The 23410-nt window shown below is 40.9% G+C and overlaps 1 protein-coding gene across 1 annotated transcript in view; it reads right to left on the bottom strand.

The window, feature by feature from the left end:
- sei (potassium voltage-gated channel seizure) overlaps positions 1-23410 on the bottom strand; it is a 924474-nt gene that overhangs the window by 523903 nt on the left and 377161 nt on the right. Inside the window, exon 14 of the mRNA XM_071664734.1 lies at positions 7430-7599. Within this exon, the coding sequence (XP_071520835.1) occupies positions 7430-7599 (170 nt within the window). The remainder of the gene's footprint in view (positions 1-7429; positions 7600-23410) is intronic.

Here is a 23410-nt window from a genome sequence, read left to right on the forward strand (position 1 = left end):
AAAAAAAACGAGAGGGGATGATTTCCAGCCACCCACTCCCTCCCCTTTTAGTCGCCTTCTACGCACGCAGGGAATACGTGGGAAGTATTCTTTCTCCCCTATCCCCAGGGATATATATATATATATATATATATATATATATATATATATATATATATATATATATATATATATATATATATAGATATATATATATATATGTATATATATACATTAAATAACCTTACCAACCAGTCAACAATACAGTCACCCCCTTTTTTAATAAATTCCACTGCAATACCATCCAAACCTGCTGCCTTGCCAGCTTTCATCTTCCGCAAAGCTTTTACTACCTCTTCTCTGTTTACCAAATCATTTTCCCTAACCCTCTCACTTTGCACACCACCTCGACCAAAACACCCTATATCTGCCACTCTATCATCAAACACATTCAACAAACCTTCAAAATACTCACTCCATCTCCTTCTCACATCACCACCACATTACCACCACATCCGCCTGAGGATTGGCGGAATGCATGCATAGTGCCATTGTACAAAGGCAAAAGGGATAAGAGTGAGTGCTCAAATTACAGAGGTATAAGTTTGTTGAGTATTCCTGGTAAATTATATGGGAGGGTATTGATTGAGAGGGTGAAGGCATGTACAGAGCATCAGATTGGGGAAGAGCAGTGTGGTTTCAGAAGTGGTAGAGGATGTGTGGATCAGGTGTTTGCTTTGAAGAATGTATGTGAGAAATACTTAGAAAAGCAAATGGATTTGTATGTAGCATTTATGGATCTGGAGAAGGCATATGATAGAGTTGATAGAGATGCTCTGTGGAAGGTATTAAGAATATATGGTGTGGGAGGTAAGTTGTTGGAAGCAGTGAAAAGTTTTTATCGAGGATGTAAGGCATGTGTACGTGTAGGAAGAGAGGAAAGTGATTGGTTCTCAGTGAATGTAGGTTTGCGGCAAGGGTGTGTGATGTCTCCATGGTTGTTTAATTTGTTTATGGATGGGGTTGTTAGGGAGGTGAATGCAAGAGTTTTGGAAAGAGGGGCAAGTATGAAGTCTGTTGGGGATGAGAGAGCTTGGGAAGTGAGTCAGTTGTTGTTCGCTGATGATACAGCGCTGGTGGCTGATTCATGTGAGAAACTGCAGAAGCTGGTGACTGAGTTTGGTAAAGTGTGTGAAAGAAGAAAGTTAAGAGTAAATGTGAATAAGAGCAAGGTTATTAAGTACAGTAGGGTTGAGGGTCAAGTCAATTGGGAGGTGAGTTTGAATGGAGAAAAACTGGAGGAAGTGAAGTGTTTTAGATATCTGGGAGTGGATCTGGCAGCGGATGGAACCATGGAAGCGGAAGTGGATCATAGGGTGGGGGAGGGGGCGAAAATTCTGGGAGCCTTGAAGAATGTGTGGAAGTCGAGAACATTATCTCAGAAGGAAAAATGGGTATGTTTGAAGGAATAGTGGTTCCAACAATGTTGTATGGTTGCGAGGCGTGGGCTATGGCTAGAGTTGTGCGCAGGAGGATGGATGTGCTGGAAATGAGATGTCTGAGGACAATGTGTGGTGTGAGGTGGTTTGATTGAGTAAGTAACGTAAGGGTAAGAGAGATGTGTGGAAATAAAAAGAGCGTGGTTGAGAGAGCAGAAGAGGGTGTTTTGAAATGGTTTGGGCACATGGAGAGAATGAGTGAGGAAAGATTGACCAAGAGGATATATGTGTCGGAGGTGGAGGGAACGAGGAGAAGAGGGAGACTAAATTGGAGGCGGAAAGATGGAGTGAAAAAGATTTTGTGTGATCGGGGCCTGAACATGCAGGAGGGTGAAAGGAGGGCAAGGAATAGAGTGAATTGGAGCGATGTGGTATACCGGGGTTGACGTGCTGTCAGTGGATTGAATCGGGGCATGTGAAGCGTCTGGGGTAAACCATGGAAAGCTGTGTAGGTATGTATATTTGCGTGTGTGGACGTGTGTATATACATGTGTATGGGGGTGGGTTGGGCCGTTTCTTTCGTCTGTTTCCTTGCGCTACCTCGCAAACGCGGGAGACAGCGACAAAGCAAAAAAAAAAAAAAAAGTATATATATATATATATATATATATATATATATATATATATATATATATATATATATATATATATCTTTTTCTTTCAAACTATTCACCATCTCCCACATTAGCGAGGTAGCGTTAAGAACAGAGGACTGGGCCTTTGAGGGAATACCCTCACCTTGCCCAATTCTCTGTTCCTTCTTTTGGAAAATCAAAAAAAAACGAGAGGGGAGGATTTCCAGCCCCCCGCTCCCTCCCCTTTAAGTCGCCTTCTACGAAATGCAGGGAATACGTGGGAAGTATTCTTTCTCCCCTATCACCAAGGAATATATATATATATATATATTTTTTTTTTGCTTTGTCGCTGTCTCCCGCGTTTGCGAGGCAGTGCAAGGAAACAGACGAAAGAGATGGCCCAACCCACCCCCATACACATGTATATACATACGTCCACACATGCAAATATACATACCTACACAGCTTTCCATGGTTTACCCCAGACGCTTCACATGCCCTGATTCAGTCCACTGACAGCACGTCAACCCCGGTATACTACATCGATCCAATTCACTCTATTCCTTGCCCTCCTTTCACCCTCCTGCATGTTCAGGCCCCGATCACACAAAATCTTTTTCACTCCATCTTTCCACCTCCAATTTGGTCTCCCACTTCTCCTCGTTCCCTCCACCTCCGACACATATATCCTCTTGGTCAATCTTTCCTCACTCATTCTCTCCATGTGCCCAAACCATTTCAAAACACCCTCTTCTGCTCTCTCAACCACGTTCTTTTTATTTCCAAACATCTCTCTTACCCTTATGTTACTTACTCGATCAAACCACCTCACATCACACATTGTCCTCAAACATCTCATTTCCAGCACATCCATCCTCCTGCGCACAACTCTCTCCATAGCCCACGCATCGCAACCATACAACATTGTTGGAACCACTATTCCTTCAAACATACCCATTTTTGCTTTCCGAGATAATGTTCTCGACTTCCACACATTCTTCAAGGCTCCCAGAATTTTCGCCCCCTCCCCCACCCTATGATCCACTTCCGCTTCCATGGTTCCATCCGCTGCCAGATCCACTCCCAGATATCTAAAACATTTCACTTCCTCCAGTTTTTCTCCATTCAAACTCACCTCCCAATTGAATTGACCCTCAACCCTACTGTACCTAATAACCTTGCTCTTATTCACATTTACTCTTAACTCTCTTCTTTCACACACTTTATCAAACTCAGTCACCAGCTTCTGCAGTTTCTCACATGAATCAGCCACCAGCGCTGTATCATCAGCAAACAACAACTGACTCACTTCCCAAGCTCTCTCATCCCCAACAGACTTCATACTTGCCCCTCTTTCCAAAACTCTTGCATTCACCTCCCTCACAACCCCATCCATAAACAAATTAAACAACCATGGAGACATCACACACCCCTGCCGCAAACCTACATTCACTGAGAACCAATCACTTTCCTCTCTTCCTACACGTACACATGCCTTACATCCTCGATAAAAACTTTTCACTGCTCCTAACAACTTGCCTCCCACAACATATATTCTTAATACCTTCCACAGAGCATCTCTATCAAATCTATCATATGCCTTCTCCAGATCCATAAATGCTACATACAAATCCATTTGCTTTTCTAAGTATTTCTCACATACATTCTTCAAAGCAAACACCTGATCCACACATCCTCAACCACTTCTGAAACCACACTGCTCTTCCCCAATCTGATGCTCTGTACATGCCTTCACCCTCTCAATCAATACCCTCCCATATAATTTGCCAGGAATACTCAACAAACTTATACCTCTGTAATTTGAGCACTCACTGTTATCCCCTTTGCCTTTGTACGATGGCACTATGCACGCATTCCGCCAATCCTCAGACACCTCACCATGAGTCATACACACATTAAATAACCTTACCAACCAGTCAACAATACAGTCACCCCCTTTTTTAATAAATTCCACTGCAATACCATCCAAACCTGCTGCTTTGCCGGCTTTCATCTTCCGCAAAGCTTTTACTACCTCTTCTCTGTTTACCAAATCATTTTCCCTAACCCTCGCACTTTGCACACCACCTCGACCAAAACACCCTATATCTGCCACTCTATCATCAAACACATTCAACAACCCTTCAAAATACTCACTCCATCTCCTTCTCACATCACCACTACTTGTTATCACCTCCCCATTTGCGCCCTTCACTGAAATTCCCATTTGCTCCCTTGTCTTACGCACTTTATTTACCTCCTTCCAGAACATCTTTTTATTCTCCCTAAAATTTAATGATACTCTCTCACCCCAACTCTCATTTGCCCTTTTTTTCACCTCTTGCACCTTTCTCTTGACCTCCTGTCTCTTTCTTTTATACGTCTCTCACTCAATTTCATTTTTTCCCAGCAAAAATCGTCCAAATGCCTCTCACTTCTCTTTCATTAATACTCTTACTTCTTCATCCCACCACTCACTACCCTTTCTAATCAACCCACCTCCCACTCTTCTCATGCCACAAGCATCTTTTGTGCAATCCATCACTGATTCCCTAAATACATCCCATTCCTCCCCCACTCCCCTTACTTCCATTGTTCTCACCTTTTTCCATTCTGTACTCAGTCTCTCCTGGTACTTCCTCACACAAGTCTCCTTCCCAAGCTCACTTACTCTCACCACCCTCTTCACCCCAACATTCATATATATATATAGATATATATAGATTAGTATGGGTTTTCAGAAAAGAGGAGTGAATGTTGGGGTGAAGAAGGTGGTGAGAGTAAGTGAGCTTGGGAAGGAGACCTGTGTGGGGAAGTACCAGGAGAGACTGTGTACAGAATGGAAAAAGGTGAGAACAATGGAAGTAAGGGGAGTCGGGGAGGAATGGGATGTATTTAGGGAATCAGTGATGGATTGCGCAAAAGATGCTTGTGGCATGAGAAGAGTGGGAGGTGGGCTGTTTAGAAAGGGTAGTGAGTGGTGGGATGAAGAAGTAAGAGTATTAGTGAAAGAGAAGAGAGAGGCATTTGGACGATTTTTGCAGGGAAAAAATGCAATTGAGTGGGAGAAGTATAAAAGAAAGAGACAGGAGGTCAAGAGAAAGGTGCAAGAGGTGAAAAAAAGGGCAAATGAGAGTTGGGGTGAGAGACTATCAGTAAATTTTAGGGAGAATAAAAAGATGTTCTGGAAGGAGGTAAATAGGGTGCGTAAGACAAGGGAGCAAATGGGAACTTCAGTGAAGGGCGTAAATGGGGAGGTGATAACAAGTAGCGGTGATGTGAGAAGGAGATGGAATGAGTATTTTGAAGGTTTGTTGAATGTGTCTGATGACAGAGTGGCAGATATAGGGTGTTTTGGTCGAGGTGGTGTGCAAAGTGAGAGGGTTAGGGAAAATGATTTGGTAAACAGAGAAGAGGTAGTAAAAGCTTTGCGGAAGATGAAAGCCGGCAAGGCAGCAGGTTTGGATGGTATTGCAGTGGAATTTATTAAGAAAGGGGGTGACTGTATTGTTGACTGGTTGGTAAGGTTATTTAATGTATGTATGACTCATGGTGAGGTGCCTGAGGATTGGCGGAATGCGTGCATAGTGCCATTGTACAAAGGCAAAGGGGATAAGAGTGAGTGCTCAAATTACAGAGGTATAAGTTTGTTGAGTATTCCTGGTAAATTATATGGGAGGGTATTGATTGAGAGGGTGAAGGCATGTACAGAGCATCAGATTGGGGAAGAGCAGTGCGGTTTCAGAAGTGGTAGAGGATGTGTGGATCAGGTGTTTGCTTTGAAGAATGTATGTGAGAAATACTTAGAAAAGCAAATGGATTTGTATGTAGCATTTATGGATCTGGAGAAGGCATATGATAGAGTTGATAGAGATGCTCTGTGGAAGGTATTAAGAATATATGGTGTGGGAGGCAAGTTGTTAGAAGCAGTGAAAAGTTTTTATCGAGGATGTAAGGCATGTGTACGTGTAGGAAGAGAGGAAAGTGATTGGTTCTCAGTGAATGTAGGTTTGCGGCAGGGGTGTGTGATGTCTCCATGGTTGTTTAATTTGTTTATGGATGGGGTTGTAAGGGAGGTAAATGCAAGAGTCCTGGAAAGAGGGGCAAGTATGAAGTCTGTTGGGGATGAGAGAGCTTGGGAAGTGAGTCAATTGTTGTTCGCTGATGATACAGCGCTGGTGGCTGATTCATGTGAGAAACTGCAGAAGCTGGTGACTGAGTTTGGTAAAGTGTGTGGAAGAAGAAAGTTGAGAGTAAATGTGAATAAGAGCAAGGTTATTAGGTACAGTAGGGGTGAGGGTCAAGTCAATTGGGAGGTGAGTTTGAATGGAGAAAAACTGGAGGAAGTGAAGTGTTTTAGATATCTGGGAGTGGATCTGTCAGCGGATGGAACCATGGAAGCGGAAGTGGATCATAGGGTGGGGGAGGGGGCGAAAATTTTGGGAGCCTTGAAAAATGTGTGGAAGTCGAGAACATTATCTCGGAAAGCAAAAATGGGTATGTTTGAGGGAATAGTGGTTCCAACAATGCTGTATGGTTGCGAGGCGTGGGCTATGGATAGAGATGTGCGCAGGAGGATGGATGTGCTGGAAATGAGATGTTTGAGGACAATGTGTGGTGTGAGGTGGTTTGATCGAGTAAGTAACGTAAGGGTAAGAGAGATGTGTGGAAATAAAAAGAGCGTGGTTGAGAGAGCAGAAGAGGGTGTTTTGAAATGGTTTGGGCACATGGAGAGAATGAGTGAGGAGAGATTGACCAAGAGGATATATGTGTCGGAGGTGGAGGGAACGAGGAGAAGAGGGAGACCAAATTGGAGGTGGAAAGATGGAGTGAAAAAGATTTTGTGTGATCGGGGCCTGAACATGCAGGAGGGTGAAAGGAGGGCAAGAAATAGAGTGAATTGGAGTCATGTGGTATACAGGGGTTGACGTGCTGTCAGTGGATTGAAGCAAGGCATGTGAAGCGTCTGGGGTAAACCATGGAAAGCTGTGTAGGTATGTATATTTGCGTGTGTGGACGTGTGTATGTACATGTGTATGGGGGGGGGGGGTTGGGCCATTTCTTTCGTCTGTTTCCTTGCGCTACCTCGCAAACGCGGGAGACAGCGACAAAGTATAAAAAAAAAAAAAAAAAAAAAAAAAAAAAAAAAAAAATATATATATATATATATATATATATATATATATATATATGAGTGTGTGTGTGTGTGTGTGTGTGTGTGTGTGTGTGTTTTATGATTCTATCTGAAATATAAACATTATGCTGCTTGTAAGGAATACTGGAAGCACTTTACATCCGATAAAGTTAGCCTCACTACTGTTCTTAGTAACTCACTACAAAACAGCTATTCAAAATTGATTTTAATCATGCACTTACGAGTCACTTTCCTCGCCACTCGAGGTCCTCCTTGGGAATTGCCTGCGACGCTGCCGTGGTGGTCTGAAGGCAATTCTTCTGATATCATCTGTGTCCTGTGAATTACTTCGCTCAGTTGAGTAAAGCTGCCTCTTATTTAGGAGAGTTGGATCAACACCTGATACTTCCTCCTGCAGGTTAAAGAGAAAAGAGGGAGTAGTCTTCTCCAAGAGTTTTGGCATAGTTCCTTGATGAAAGCAACACTTTGATATTTGCTACATGAGAATAACAGTGTTAATCAAAGGACAGCAACAGACTACAGCCTTTTTCCAATTGTTACAGTAAGTGACCAGTAAAGGATTGAAATACATGAAAAGCAACTGAAGTGTACGGTCATTGAGGATGAATGTGAAGGAGAGACTGAACTCTGATTATGTACTTCAAAGTTAATTTAAAGTTGCATGAAGCAATATGCGAAAAACAACTGATTTGGGCTAGATATCCTAGCCCTGCGAAAATTAATCCCAAAGCAAATGATATATGACGTATACAACATGATTCCAAAACATTATCATTGTCATAATGAGAGGTGGGGTGAAGAAGTAAAGTTACTAACTAAAAGAAAAGAGAGGCATTTGGGTAGTACTTGCATAGAATGAGTAAAAATGATTGGGAGATGTATAAGAGAAAGTGACAGGTGGTCAAGAGGAAATTGTAGGAGTTGAAAAGAGGAGAAAAGAGAGTTGGGATGAAAGAATGTCTGTAAACTTATGAGAGTAATATGTCTTGAAAGGAGGTAAAGAATGTACCAAAGACAAGAGAACAAATGGGAACATCGGTTAAAAGGGCAAAAGGGGCAGTGAAAACAGGCAGCGATGAAGTGAGATGTAAGTATTTTGAAGGATTGTCATGTGTGTTTGATAATAAGAGCTGCAGATGAAGGTTGTTTTGGTCAGGGTGATATGCAAAGTCAGTGAGCCACAAAGGGTAGTTTAGTGAAGAGGTGGTGAAAGCCTTGCATAAGATGAAATGTGGTAGAGCAGCTGGAGTGGATGGTACTGCAGATGAATTTATCATGAATGGGGAGACTGTTGTTGAATGGTTGGTAAGGCAATGTATGTATGCAGGGGGGATAAAAGTGAGTGTTAAAACTACATAGGTACAAGTTTGTTGAGCATACCTGGTAAGTTGTATGAGAAGGGTATTGATTAAGAGGGTGAATGCATGTATAGAGCATCAGATTGGGGAGAAGTGTGGTTTCAAAAGTGGTAGAGGATGTGTTTATCAGGTGTTTGCTTTAAAGAAAGTACATGAAAAATACTTAGAAAGCAGAGAGATCTGTATGTGGCAGTTATGGAACTGGAGAAGGCATATATGATAGTGGGTGCTTTGTGAAAGGTCAGGAATATATGAAGCTGGAAGAATGTAGTATGACTAGAAGAAAAGTTTTCATCAAGCCTTGTGAACAAGTAGGAAGAGAGGAGAGTGAATGGTTCCAAGTGAAAGTTGGTCTGCAGCAAGGGTGTGTGATATCACCATGGCTGTTCAATTTGTTTTTGGATGGGGTAGTGAGGGAGGTAAACGCAAGAGGCTTGGAGAGAGGGGTGAGTATGCAATCTGTAAGGGATGAGAGAGCCTGGGAAGTGAGTTAGTTGTTTGTTGATGATACAGCACTGGTGGCATTCGAGGAAGAAACTGCAGGGGTTGGTGACTGAGTTTGAAAGAGTGTTTGAAAGGAGAAAGTTGGGAGTGAATGTGAATAAAAGCAAAATTATTTGGTTCAGCTGGGTTGAGGGACAAAGTTAGTCAGGGGTGTGAGTTTGAATGTAGAAAAATTGGAGGAAGTCAAGTGCTTTTAGTATCTGAGAGTAGACATGGAAGCAAATGGAACCATGGAAGTGGAAGTGAGTAATAGTATGGGGAAGGTGGCTAAGGTTCTAGTAGAACTGAAGAATGTGTGGAAAGACAGAATGTTATCTAGGAGGGCAAAAATGGATAATATTTGAAGGAAGAGTAGTGCCAACAATATTATTTGGATGCAAGGTATGGGCTGAATATAAAGCTGTTCAGAGAAAGGTGGGTGTTTAGGAAATTAAATGTATGAGGACAATATGTGGTGAAATGTGGTTAGATTGATTAACAAAAGAGTAATAGAGATGTGTGGTATTAGAGTGTGGTAGAGAGAGCAGAAGAGGGTGTGCTGAGATTGTCTGGACATATGGAGAGAATGAGTGAGGAAAGGTTGACAAAGAGGATATGTGTCAGAAATGGAAGGAAAAAGGAGAACAGGAAGAGCGGATTGGAGATGGAAGGATAGAATGAAAAAAGATTTTGAGTGACTGGGGCCTGAACCTGCAGGAGGGTGAAAAGCATGCACAGGCTAGAGTGCATTGGAAGGATGAGGTATATTGGGATTGACATGCTGACAGTGTACTGAAACAGGACATATGAAGCATCCAGGGTAAACCATGGAAAGGTCTGTGGGTCCTGGTTGTAGATAGGGAGATATGGTTTTGGTGCAATATTCATAACAACTAGAGAATGAATGTCAGTGGATGTGGCCTTTCTTTTGTCTGTTCCTGGTGCTACCTCACTAATGTGGGAAATGGGGATCATTATGATATATATATATATTTTTCATTTTTTATTTTGCTTTGTTGTTGTCTCCCGTGTTAGCGAGGTAGCGCAAGGAAACAGACGAAAGAATGGCCCAACCCACCCACATCCACATGTATATACATACACGTCCACACACGCGAATATACATACCTATACATCTCAATACACACATATACATACACACACAGACATATACATATATACACATGTACATAATTCATACTCTCTGCCTTTATTCATTCCCATCGCCACCTCGACACACATGGAATAAAACCCCCTCCCCCCCTCATGTGTGCGAGGTAGCGCTAGGAAAGACAACAAAGGCCCCATTCGTTCACGCTCAGTCTCTAGCTGTCATGTAATAATGCACCAAAACCACAGCTCCCTTTCCACATCCAGGCCCCACAGAACTTTCCATGGTTTACCCCAGACACTACACATGCCCTGGTTCAATCCATTGACAGCACGTCCACCCCGGTATACCACATCATTCCAATTCACTCTATTCTTTACATGCCTTTCACTCTCCTGCATGTTCAGGCCCCGATCACTCAAAATCTTTTTCACTCCATCTCTCCACCTCCAATTTGGTCTCCCACTTCTCCACGTTCCCTCCACCTCTGACACATATATCCTCTTGGTCAATCTTTCCTCACTCATTCTCTCCATGTGCCCAAACCATTTCAAAACACCCTCTTCCGCTCTCTCAACCACACTCTTTTTATTTCCACACATCTCTCTTACCCTTACATTACTTACTCGATCAAACCACCTCACACCACACATTGTCCTCAAACATCTCATTGCCAGCACATCCACCCTCCCGCGCACAACTCTATCCATAGCCCATGCCTCGCAACCATACAACATTGTTGGGACCACTATTCCTTCAAACATACCCATTTTTGCTTTCTGAGATAATGTTCTCGACTTCCAAATATTCTTTAAGGCTCCCAGAATTTTCGCCCCCTCCCCCACCCTATGATTCACTTCTGCTTCCATGGTTCCATCTGCTGCCAGATCCACTCCCAGATATCTAAAACACTTTACTTCCTCCAGTTTTTCTCCATTCAAACTTACCTCCCAATTGACTTGACCCTCAACCCTACTGTACCTAATAACCTTGCTCTTATTCACATTCACTCTTAACTTTCTTCTTTCACACACTTTACCAAACTCAGTCACCAACCTCTGCAGTTTCTCACATGAATCAGCCACCAGCGCTGTATCATCAGCGAACAGCAGCTGACTCACTTCCCAAGCTCTCTCATCCACAACAGACTGCATACTTGCCCCTCTTTCCAAAACTCTTGCATTCACCTCTCTAACAACCCCATCCATAAACAAATTAAACAGCCATGGAGAGATCACACACCCCTGCCGCAAACCTACATTCACTGCAAACCAATCACTTTCCTCTCTTCCCACATGTACACATGCCTTACATCCTCGATAAAAACTTTTCACTGCTTGTAACAACTTTCCCCCCACACCATATATTCTTAATACCTTCCACAAAGCATCTCTATCAACTCCTCACCACCTCACCATGAGGCATACATACATTAAATAATCTTGCCAGCCAGTCAACAATACAGTCACCCCCTTTTTTAATAAATTCCACTGCAATACCACCAAAACCCACTGCCTTGCCGGCTTTCATCCTCCGAAAAGCTTTTACTACCTCTTCTTTGTTTACTAAATTATTCTCCTTAACCCTCTCACTTTGCACACCACCTCTACCAAAACACCCTATATCTGCCACTCTATCATCAAACACATCCAACAAATCTTCAAAATACTCACTCTATCTCCTTCTGACATCATCACTACTTGTTATCACCTCCCCATTAGCCCCCTTCACTGATGTTCCCATTTGTTCCGTTGTCTTACGCACTTTATTTACCTCCTTACAAAACATCTTTTTATTCTCCCTAAAATTAATGATACTCTCTCACCCCAACTCTCATTTGCCCTCTTTTTCACCTCTTGCACCTTTCTCTAGACCTCCTGCCTGTTTCTTTTATACATCTCCCAGTTGTTTGCATTATTTCCCTGCAAAAATCGTCCAAATGCCTCTCTCTTCTCTCTCACTAATAATCTCACTTCTTCATCCCACCACTCACTGCCCTTCGTAATCTGCCCACCTCCCACGCTCCTCATGCCACAAGCATCTTTTGTACAAGCCATCACTGCTTCCCTAAATACATCCCATTCCTCTCCCACTCCCCTTAGGTCCTTTGTTCTCACCTTTTTCCATTCTGTACTCAGTCTCTCCTGGTACTTCCTCACACAAGTCTCCTTCCCAAGCTCACTTACTCTCACCACTCTCTTCACCCCAACATTCTCTCTTCTTTTCTGAAACCCTCTACAAATCTTCACCTTCGCCTCCACAAGATAATGATCAGACATCCCTCCAGTTGCACCTCTCAGTACATTAACATCCAAAAGTCTCTCTTTTGCACGCCTATCAATTAACACATAATCCAATAAAGCTCTCTGGCTATCTCTCCTACTTACATATGTATACTTATGTATATCTCTCTTTTTAAACCAGGTATTTCCAATCACCAGTCCTCTTTCAGCACATAAATCTACAAGCTCTTCACCATTTCCATTTACAACACTGAACAGTCAATGTATGCCAATTATTCCCTCAACTCCCACATTACTCACCTTTGCATTCAAATCTGTTATTCATAAGCAACCCTGTATGTGTTTATCACACAATACTTCTTTGACTCTTCATCCAATAACATCTGTTAATAAACACTACTCTAGTCTAATTTTGAGAATGACTTACCTCCTAACAAAATGGTCAATGTCACTTATTTTTGGAACTGGTAAAGTGTCCTTCTCTGGCACCAGATTTACTGTTAAGTTAAAGTCTCCACAAATTCTAACTCATGAGGATGGCTTGGACACAATTATTATTGAAGGGGTCCATTCTGACCTTTCCACTGGTTAAAGTGTTCCATTTGCCACTAGTATGCTTATTTCTGTGTCTGTGGCCTCTCTCAAAGAAAAAGGAAGTATGCGAGCTTTCAAAAATTTTGGCTTTAAACTAGCATCTACATAACTCTTAACCTTCCCTCCAGTATACGTGCCCAAACCTTCCTCAAATACACCAGCATACTTAATTCTTAAATCCTTCACAAACTTTTTGCTGTTCTCTGACTGTTCCTATCCATTCAACACTGAATTCTTCCAATCAATCTGGAAAGTTTAAATCTAGTTGTACCTTACCAATTTTGTCCATCACTTTCCACTACTATTAACGGCAACTCATATACTAGATGATGGTGTGTGACATAAGCTTTCATGACACCTTTAATTCTCAATCTTTCTCTTGTGTATAACTTCAATATATCATCATCTTCCATTAGTTTCTCCTGTAATATGGGTACCTTGTCACACAGACTCTCATAAAAATGTTCATTAATTATGAAAAAATTTGCACTAGTGTCTATCTCCAAATCTACCTCTTGCCCTTCAATATTTAGTCTACACATAAATGGTTGAACACTACCCATTTGTACCTTACTCTTGTTTCAACTACTATTATATATTATTGAATTGAATTCAAAATAGTCCTCTTTATCTTCCTCAACACTACTATTATTTTTCATTCCTTCCTGGTTTTCTGTTTTCCACTTGATGCATTGTACCTCCTCTTGGCGGTCCTCTTTTCCCTCTTGGTGGTCTTCCTTTCTCACTTGGTGCTGTTCTCCTTCCTCATGGTGAAGTTACTATCTTGGGTGTGTTGTCTGGAGAAGGCTTGAAACTGCTACTAGGGAATACCCATTCATCTTTTCTTCTTTTGGTCCAGTCCTGTCACCTAGGCTCCTGATATCTAAGGGAGAAATGGCCTACTTGTTGGCAGTTGTAGCTCCTCTTGTCTCTGGCCCAACAGCTGTCTGAATGATGAACTTCACTGCATCTCCAACAGGGTGTGGCATGTGTCATGGGAGGCAGGAACGATGGTTGTTTCATGTCTGACATGTCCTTCTGTGTTGCCTCTATTGCCACCACCAAATTGTAGATTTTTTGCACAACAGAATATCACCAATCTTGGGCTCCAATGCCAGTAGTTTTGCTTGAATCTCTTCACTACACTCAACCGGTCGTGCAACATCTGATCTAGCATGTCTGTCGTCAAAAAGCTGAAATTGAAATGCTCTGTTAATCCTTTCAAAGCAGTCATAAACTGAGCTACACTCTCTCCTGGTCACCTGATTCTCTTATGGAATTTTGATCTTGCTACTATGTCTGACAGCTTTGGCGCAAGATGTTTAGACACTTCACAGAGTTCTTTAAAAGTCAATTCTCCAAGATGTTTAAGCTTGCACAAATTTCATGTTAACTTGTACATCTTGCATCCTACAATTGCTATCAACACATTCTTCTTCTTGACTGCAATGTTTATATCATTCGCCAAGAAATAATGTCGCAGATGCTCCTTGTACTCAGTCCAGGATTCAATATCTGGATCAAATTTACTTAAGGGACCAATTAGAAACATTGCTGCTGTTTGTAGTAAACCAACTGCAGAAATCACTTGAGGATGCCGACTAGTGATTTTCGTGGACACCCATTTTTCTACTTTTCAATAACTTTCATAGGTTGTTCAAACTAATTTCACGAGATTTTATCCTCATCACCACTCTATGTATTATTTTGTGTAGTACATTGTTCAGGGTAGTTCCAATCAAACACTTTAAAGTCAAAAATAACTGCTTTACTCTGGGAAAACTTCTGGTAGCTATAGCAATTGGTTATACAGTTACATTTTGTACACAAACCCAGTTAGGCCACAAAGAAAAGCATTCCCTATAAAATCATGACAGGTACCAACAAAAAGAAATCTTGTCAAGATTGTTAGTAAGGGCATACGAGGAACCTGAACAAGACAAGAGTTAGAAAAAATGAGAAAATGCTTTTATAGTAAGACAACAGTGCATGAGTACAAAAACTGAATTAAAGAAAGTGACAGTTGAATAATGAAGTGGAATAAAGCAAAGTACACAGGTATCCTCTAAACTAGCTGAAGTCATCAGTGGCATGCCCTAGGGCTCAGTCTTGGGGTAACTGCTCTTCTAGGTACATCTAAAAGACTTATCTGATAGACTGGACTCTCAACTGAACAAGTTTGTGTATAATCTAGTCATGTGAGAAGTACAGGATTATGACAACTGCATCAGCTTATGAAAAGACCACTCCAGAGATGGTCTGAGAAACTGCTGATGAAAGTAAATGCAAAGTAATGAGGATGGGAATTAATGAAAGAAGGCTTTATTTAGGCTTCTTCAGTGGCAAAAAAGCTACAGAATTCTGAATATGAGAGATACCCAAAGGTCACCATTTTGCCAAATATGCTGCCAGAGCTTCAAATCAGAATTGCTCATGAAACAAAACTATTTGCTTGGAAACATCATAACTGTATTCAAATACATCATAAAGTAATATACATTAAGCTATTCACAACTTTACACCAACTCTGAAATATGCTTCTCAAGTCTGGTCAATGCACATTCAGAAACACACAGACTTACCTGAGAGCTAAGAGAAAGGGCAGCTAAGATGGTAACTGAATTACAAGAGCAAATCAACACTGAGAGGCTGAAGGAGACAATTTTGCCTATTATGAAGGAAAGCAGAGTTAGAGGTGACCTGATTACAACCTATGAGTTTCTAAATTAGTTGCTCACAACCCTGACAGAGAACAATTCTCCATGAAATTCAATGACATTAACCAGAGGCCATAACAAGCTAGGCAATAAGCCTGTCAGAAAGGACCTGTAGGAGTACTGCTTTATTGTGTAGGTAATGGATGAAGGTATGTGTCAGCAGTACACATATGTTTTAAAAGCTACTGGATGGTAGAGAAAGTTCAAAAGATTGGGTCCCACAAGTGTAAAGTTCTATCCTTGTACTGTGCAGATAGGTAATTATAAGTAATACGCACAGAACTTCAAGAGGCTGTGTTAATATAAAAAATCATCAGATGTGGACCCCACTAATGTAAAACTCCCAGTCAGTGAAGCTGGTCAGTTACTAAATATTACTTGCTCCTTATTTTCAACAACAAATTCAAGAATTTACTACTTATTCCGTATTCCTTACATTTTTTGTTTTTTTCCTTCATTAGCTAAGTATTGCCACAAACCAACAAAGAAAAGGGCTCATTTGCTCACATCCATTCTCCAACAGTCAAGTGTAATGTATCAAAACCACAGCCCTCTAACCACAACCAGGACCCACAGATCTTTCTGTGGTTTCCCTGTGGCAACTTCATATACCTTGGTTCAGTTCACTGACAGCATGTTGCCCCTGTAAACCACATCACTCCAATTCACTCTATCCTATGAACTTGCAGCGGGCAGGTAATTTCTACCATTTCTTAACATTGCTCAAGTGACAATACTCAAGTAATTGTTTCATACAGAAGCAATTATACAAATATGACAATACCTTCATAGAAACAATATGTATTAAAAGAATCAAATAAAAAATAAGGAAGGTCAATATACATTCCTTATCATTTTTCAATATTTACCTTTCTCGGGATTAGTCACTTCTGACAAAACCTGCAGTTTTTGGGGATCACATTTCAGATCTTGTTACAACTGCATCACAATGTAGCACAATTTGATGTAACAATCTTGTTATAAAGTAAGCACCTACAATACTTCCAGTTTTTACTATAACATGAGCTTCTGCAATATAATGCGAGCCCAGATGGCTGCATGCTACTGGGACTCACCACTGCACATGACACAGTACCTATCACATCAGTTCTTCAGAAGCATTCAAAGAGAAAGGAAGCATATAGTTCACATAGTTCTACACTTTTGCCCACCAGTCATCAGTATGCCTATCAAATGGTTTATTGAATTCACACAGCCATTTGCCTGAAAATAACCAGCTGAAATATAACAGAACTGGGAGGTCATAATGGTAATTAGCTAAGTAATCATAAAAAAAGCTTAAGATCAAGGTGAGGCTAGAAATTTTCACGTTTTGGGTAAGCACATTTCTTAGGTTTACCAACATCCTCAGCATGGCAGATATTCATGAAGCTTTAGACAGCAAATACCATGTTTTCTACATTATGAATGTAGTGATAATAAGTTGAACATTAAGTGATGAGTAGTTAAATGCTGTTTGAGTTACATTTTTATAATAGCTGGCATACTACATAGTTTAACAAAGAAAAATCTAAACTGTTTACTTGCTTCACTATGCATTTGTTCATGGATTGCTTATGATGTTCACTAAAGTAGGTACTGCACTGCTCTTATATCTGTCTGTAAGAACTTTGACTGATACAAGATGATTATGATGAAGAGTGGCAGCTCCAAGGGGTGAGGTGTCAGGAGGGAGGAGGTCTCAGTGATGGGTGTGTCAGCAGTTTATTGCAAAACTGCTGTGAGCTGCCAGTGCTGGTCAGAGAGGTCCACCAAGATGAGGCCCTCTTGGTAGGTGGTGCTTCTTTTCTTCATTCTTTCCACCTGGTACCTCTGTGAGGGTGTAAAGGAGGAGGACCAGACATTCCTGAGCTCATGTGATGGGATGCCTAGTCATCTCAGTCAGCAAAGAAGGTAGAGATAGTATGAGAAAAATTTGATGATGGTGCTAACAAGACTACCAGTTTAAACCATTATCAACAGTGACATCAAGAAGTTGAAAGTCAGTGACTATCTGGAGGACGTCAGGGCCTAGTGTAATGCCAGGGGGCTTACATTTGTCTTCACCCAGGTTGATGTGCACCATCACAATCTTGGTGTAATCAATAATGACTATGTTAGTGACAGTCTACTCCTGAAGGTTGTTGTTGATGTCCTAAAGGGCACTGAAGTCAGGAAAGTTGCTGTTGATGGTGCCAAAGCTGGAATCCTCTACAGCTATCCAGTAGTGGTTTATGTCCCTTAGGGCATCACTGATAGGGATGAGGAAGCAGAGCAGACCCATCTTGGTGCCCTGTGGGACGCCGCAAGTGAGGGGTAGTAAGTTGGAGGTGATCCCCAAAAGAAAAGGCATGAAATATATCTTATATATATCTTAACTTCTCACAAACACTGATATTGAGATAACTGTTACCCTCTCTTAGATGATAGAGCTGAGTGCTGATGTATGTCAGTGCTCTGATGTTTACACTGGTTGACCACAGCCCTGACCCTGTAATCACAGAGACCACTAGAGATATTATCAATGAGTCACTGTTAACTGGTAAATCTATCTACAATATCCCTCTTCATGAAATTCCTTGGAATTAGACAATCTTGTGTGAAGACGAAGGTCCAATCAAGCTTAATCAAAATATCCAGCTGGGGGGAAGGAGGGCAGTTTAGGTTGACAGTTGACCTCTGGTCGCTTAAGAGCACCATACACACGTCTGTCCCCATAAAGGATTGGAGTGTGTGAGCCTGTCCAAGATACTGAATGAATTTGAGTGTGGGTCCAGCACTTCAACAGCCGTATGTCATTATGGCATTTATGTGAGCACCATCTGCATCATAAAGAAGAGCAAATCTATCAAAATCACCTTTCCTCATACGTCTACTTCAAAGATGGCAATGCATCTCAAGACACCAACATACACGAAGATAGAGGATGCCCAAAAAATCTGAGTGTATGAATTGCAGGAGTTGGTGAAGAAAGGAAAGCCTGTCTATTAAAGTAAATCTACCATCAGTCAGGGATAGCTTCAAAATTGCAAAAGACATGTTGACCTGAGAGACATGACTGTCAGGTGAAGCCACAGCAGCTGACATAGAGGGGGCAGAATATGCAAAAGTGTAACTCTAAAAAATTAGAGAAGATAGGTTACACAACAGATCAGGTATGTATCATCAATGGATCTAAAATTAATAGTAACCAGATGACTAGGTTTGTGTATGATATCATTCTTGATATTTGCATGTGTTTTCTTTTCCAGCATTTCCTACACTTTTATGAGTTGGTTCTAAAGCTTCCTCTGATGCCTGACATATTTGAATAAATACTTCATCTCTTATTTGTTTTCCATGCATCAACATTTTACTTTATGGACATAAGCATATAAAATTGTTGATACAGTTCAACGCAGTGTCTACAAGTGTCACTTGCATAAGCATCGCATTATATCAATGTCTACAGAAATTATATTTTTGAAATATTTTTCTAAGGAATTCTCTTTAATAGGTTATGACTAATTCAAACACTAAAAATGAATTATATAGAGTACAATATCAACACACATGCACAGACTTCCTAATAATATTTTCCCCTCCTGCATGTGGAGTTAGCTGTGACCTTCTGGCACTAAAGAGCTGCACTGCTCTTTTTTGTTTGGACAAGATTTTTTGGCAACTGATTAATTTTTTCATGTGAAACTAAATATTCTCTATTTGAAACTGATCAAATATAAACCAGATAAAAAAAAAACCATTTCTGATGATGTGAAGTCATGCAGTTTACTTTTCAATACATTCAACTCATGTTTTTGCCAATAGGTGTAATGTAATAAAACACCTACATTTTTAAGCAGTACATTAGTGAAATCAGAAACTGGATATTTCTAATACTAAGGCACATAAATTGAACAAAAATATAATATTGAGAAATTTTTACAAAATTGTTCACCTTTTTTTAATTTTTGCTATTACTTTTTCATTTCTTTTATTTCTTTATTATTCCTTTATCATCATTTTATAATGTCTTGGTATGTTACAATTGTTTTAGAATTTTGCTAGCATGTAGAATGTGACTGCAAGCAATTTTAGAAAAAACAGAATCACTATGTACTCTCATAGAGCTCTGTTATACTACATACTGGAAGTATACAATTATACAATCTTCTTAATATACTGATATCATAAAATGATATTTTATAACAATCTAACCTTATGGTGTGATGTTACATGCTTTTGGGAGTTGCAAGAGGTGCAGTAGGTTGGGCAGTGGTGATGGTGTGAGAGGAGTAGATGGTTGCTCCATTCACAATTGCTGTGCATTACTTTGCCCTGGCTCGGGAGAAGAGGCAGCAGGGAAAAAGTCATATTCCAGGGTGCTTCTTTTCTGCCCTGCAATATCCCTGTGCCTCCAGGCAGAGCGACCCCAAGTGCGCAAAACAGACATTGGCATATAGTTACTGCCATCAGATTCAAGTTCGTCAATATCATCCTGAGAGTTGGATTTACTGTCTGGTAACATATGTCAAGTTTATTATCATCTAAAGCGAAAACCAGACGATGTCCACATACATGCTTGTAGCAAGACATTGGAATGGAGTTGAACAAATGTGATGTCTTATGTTACAATAACCTAAATATCCTGAAATATAACAAACTTCTATAACAACACTACGTCAATTAATACCGTGAAACCAGACATTCATTATATGTTGAGGGGGGCATTTATTGCAAGACACAATAGCAGTCGACCCGCAAATGACAGTTACAAGTTAGAACAAGTGAAATATTATAAAATATACCAATAGACACTTTATTAACAATCATAAAGACTTTACAAACAGTTTTACAGAAAATATTACTACACAACAGAGGGCAGAAGTGTGTGTGTGAATACAGATACTCTTTAAAAGGGCTAGAGCACAGTACCTTCTGGTGCACACTCTGCATGGTTGCCATATATCTCAATTTAGTTTGATTGCCACAAGAAAGAAGGCTTCAACGAATGATTTTCCAAAATTTCATGCATAAATGGGAATTTTAGACAAATCTTTTAATTTGAGTGATGCAACTGTCACATCAGGTGCCAGCTGCATGAGACTAGACATAGACCAAACAGTCATTTCATGGTAAGAGAGAATGTTATGAAATTCACTTATAAATAATTATAGGCAGTACAACACTGCAAAGATTAGATCAATTCCAGTTTAGAGAGGGAAATGTGGAAAGATGTCATGGTTCAAAATTGGTGAATGATAAGATAAATAGTATTCTTTATATCTATCCCTGGGGATAGGGGAGAAATAATACTTCCAATGCATGCCCTGTGCGTCATAAAAGGCGACTAAAGGGGACGGGAGCGGGGGGGCTAGAAACTCTACCCTCCTTGAAACCCTCCCCTCCTTGTATTTTAACTTTCTAAAAGGGGAAACAGAAGGAGTCATGCAGGGAGTGCTCATCCTCCTTGAAGGCTCAGATTGGGGTGCCTAAATGAGTGTGGATGTAACAAAGATGAAAAAAAAGGAGAGATAGGTAGTATTTTTGAGGAAAGGAACCTGGATGTTTTGGCTCTCTGAGTGAAATGAAGTTCAAAGGTAAAGGGGAAGAGTGGTTCGAGAATGTCTTGGGAGTTAAGTCAGGGGTTGTTGAGAGGACAAGAACAAAGGAAGGAGTAGCACTACTCCTGAAGCAGGAGTTGTGGAAGTATGTGATACAGTGTGAGAAAGTAAACTCTCGATTGATATGGGTAAAACTGAAAGTGGATGGAAAGAGATGGTGCCTATGCACCTGGTCGTGAGAAGAAAGATCATGAGAGGCAAGTGTTTTGGGAGCAGCTGAGTGAGTGTGTTAGCAGCCTTGATGTATGTGGCAGTTGGGGGTATAACTGATGTACATGGGGTGTTTAGTGTTGCAAATGGAAATGGTGAAGAGCTTGTAGATTTGTGTGCTGAAAAAGGACTGGTGATTGGGAATACCTTGTTTAAAAAGAGATATACGTAAGTGTACATAGGTAAGTAGAAGAGATGGCCAGAGAGCATTATTGGATTATGTGCTAACTGATAGGTGCATGAAAGGGAGACTTTTGAATGTTAATGTGCTGAGAGGGGCAACTGGAGGGATGTCTGATCATTATCTTGTGTAGGCGAAGGTGAAGATTTTTAGAGGTTTTCAGAAAAGAAAAGAGAATGTTGGGGTGAACAGAGTGGTGAGAGTAAGTGAGCTTGGAGAGGAGACTTGTGTGAGGATGTACCAGGAGAGATTGAGTGCAAAATGGAAAAAAGGTGAGAAAATGACAAAAGGTAAGTGGGGGAGGATTGGGAGGTATTTAGGGAAGCAGTGATGGCTTGGTCAAAAGATGCCTGTGGCATGAGAAAGGTGGGAGGTGGACAGATTAGAAAAGGTAGTGAGTGGTGGGATGAAAAAGTAAGATTGATAGTGAAAGAGAAGAGAGAGCTGTTTGGACGATTTTTGCAGGGAAGCAGTGCAAATGATTGGGAGATGTATAAAAGAAAGAGGAAGGAGGTCAAGAGAAAGGTGCAAGAGGTGCAAAGGAGGGCAAATGAGAGTTGGGGTGAGAAAGTATCATTAAATTCTAGGGAAAACAAAAAGATGTTTTGAAAGGAGGTAAATAAAGTGCGTAAGACAAGAGAACAAATGGGAACATCAGTGAAGGGGGCTAATGGGGAGATAATAACAAGTAGTGGTGATGTGAGAAGATGGAGTGAGTATTTTGAAGGTTTGTTGAATGTGCTTGATGATAGAGTGGCAGATATAGGTGTTTTGGTCGAGGTGGTGTGCGAAGTGAAAGGGTAAGGGAGAATGGTTTGGTAAACAGAGAAAAGGTGGTGGAAGCTTTGCGGAAGATAAAGGCCGGCAAGGTGGCGGGTTTGCATGGTAATGCAGTGGAATTTATTAAAAAAGGTGGTGACTGTGTTGTTGGCTGGTTGGTAAAGATATCCATATGCATAGTGCCACTGTACAAAGGCAAAGGGGATAAAGGTGAGTGTTCAAATTACATAGGTATATGTTTGTTAAGTATTCCTGGGAAATTAAATGGGAGGGCATTGATTGAGAGGGTAAAGGCATGCTCAGAGCATCAGATTGGGGAAGAGCAGTGTGGTTTCAGAAGTGGTAGAGGATGTGTGGATCAGGTGTTTGCTTTGAAGAATGAATGTGAGAAATACTTAGAAAAAGACATGAATTTGTATATAGCATATGTGGATCTGGAGAAGGCATATGATAGAGTTGATAGAAATGCTTTGTGGAAGGTATTAAGAGTATATGGTGTGGGAGGCAAGTAACTAGAAGCAATGAAAAGTTTTTATCAAGGATGTAAGGCATGTGTAAGAGTAGGAAGAGAGGAAAGTGATTGGTTCCCAGTGAATGTCGGTTTGCAGCAGGGGCGCGTGATGTCTCTATGACTATTTAATTTGTTTATGGATGGGGTTGTTAGGGAGGTGAATGCAAGAGTTTTGGAGAGAGGGGCAAGCATGCAGTCTGTTGTGGATGAGAGAGCTTGATAAGTGAGTCACTTGTTGTTCGATGATGATACAGTGCTGGTGGCTGATTCGGGTGAGAAATTGCAGAAGTTGGTGACTGAGTTCGGTAAAGTGTGTGAAAGAGTTTGGTAAAGTGTGTGAAAGAAGAAAGCTGAGAGTAAATGTGAATAAGAGCAAGGTTATTAGGTTCAGTAGGGTTGAGGGACAAGTTA

The sequence above is a fragment of the Panulirus ornatus genome, chromosome 9 (genome assembly GCF_036320965.1).
Source record: "Panulirus ornatus isolate Po-2019 chromosome 9, ASM3632096v1, whole genome shotgun sequence".
Lineage (NCBI taxonomy): Eukaryota > Metazoa > Arthropoda > Malacostraca > Decapoda > Palinuridae > Panulirus > Panulirus ornatus.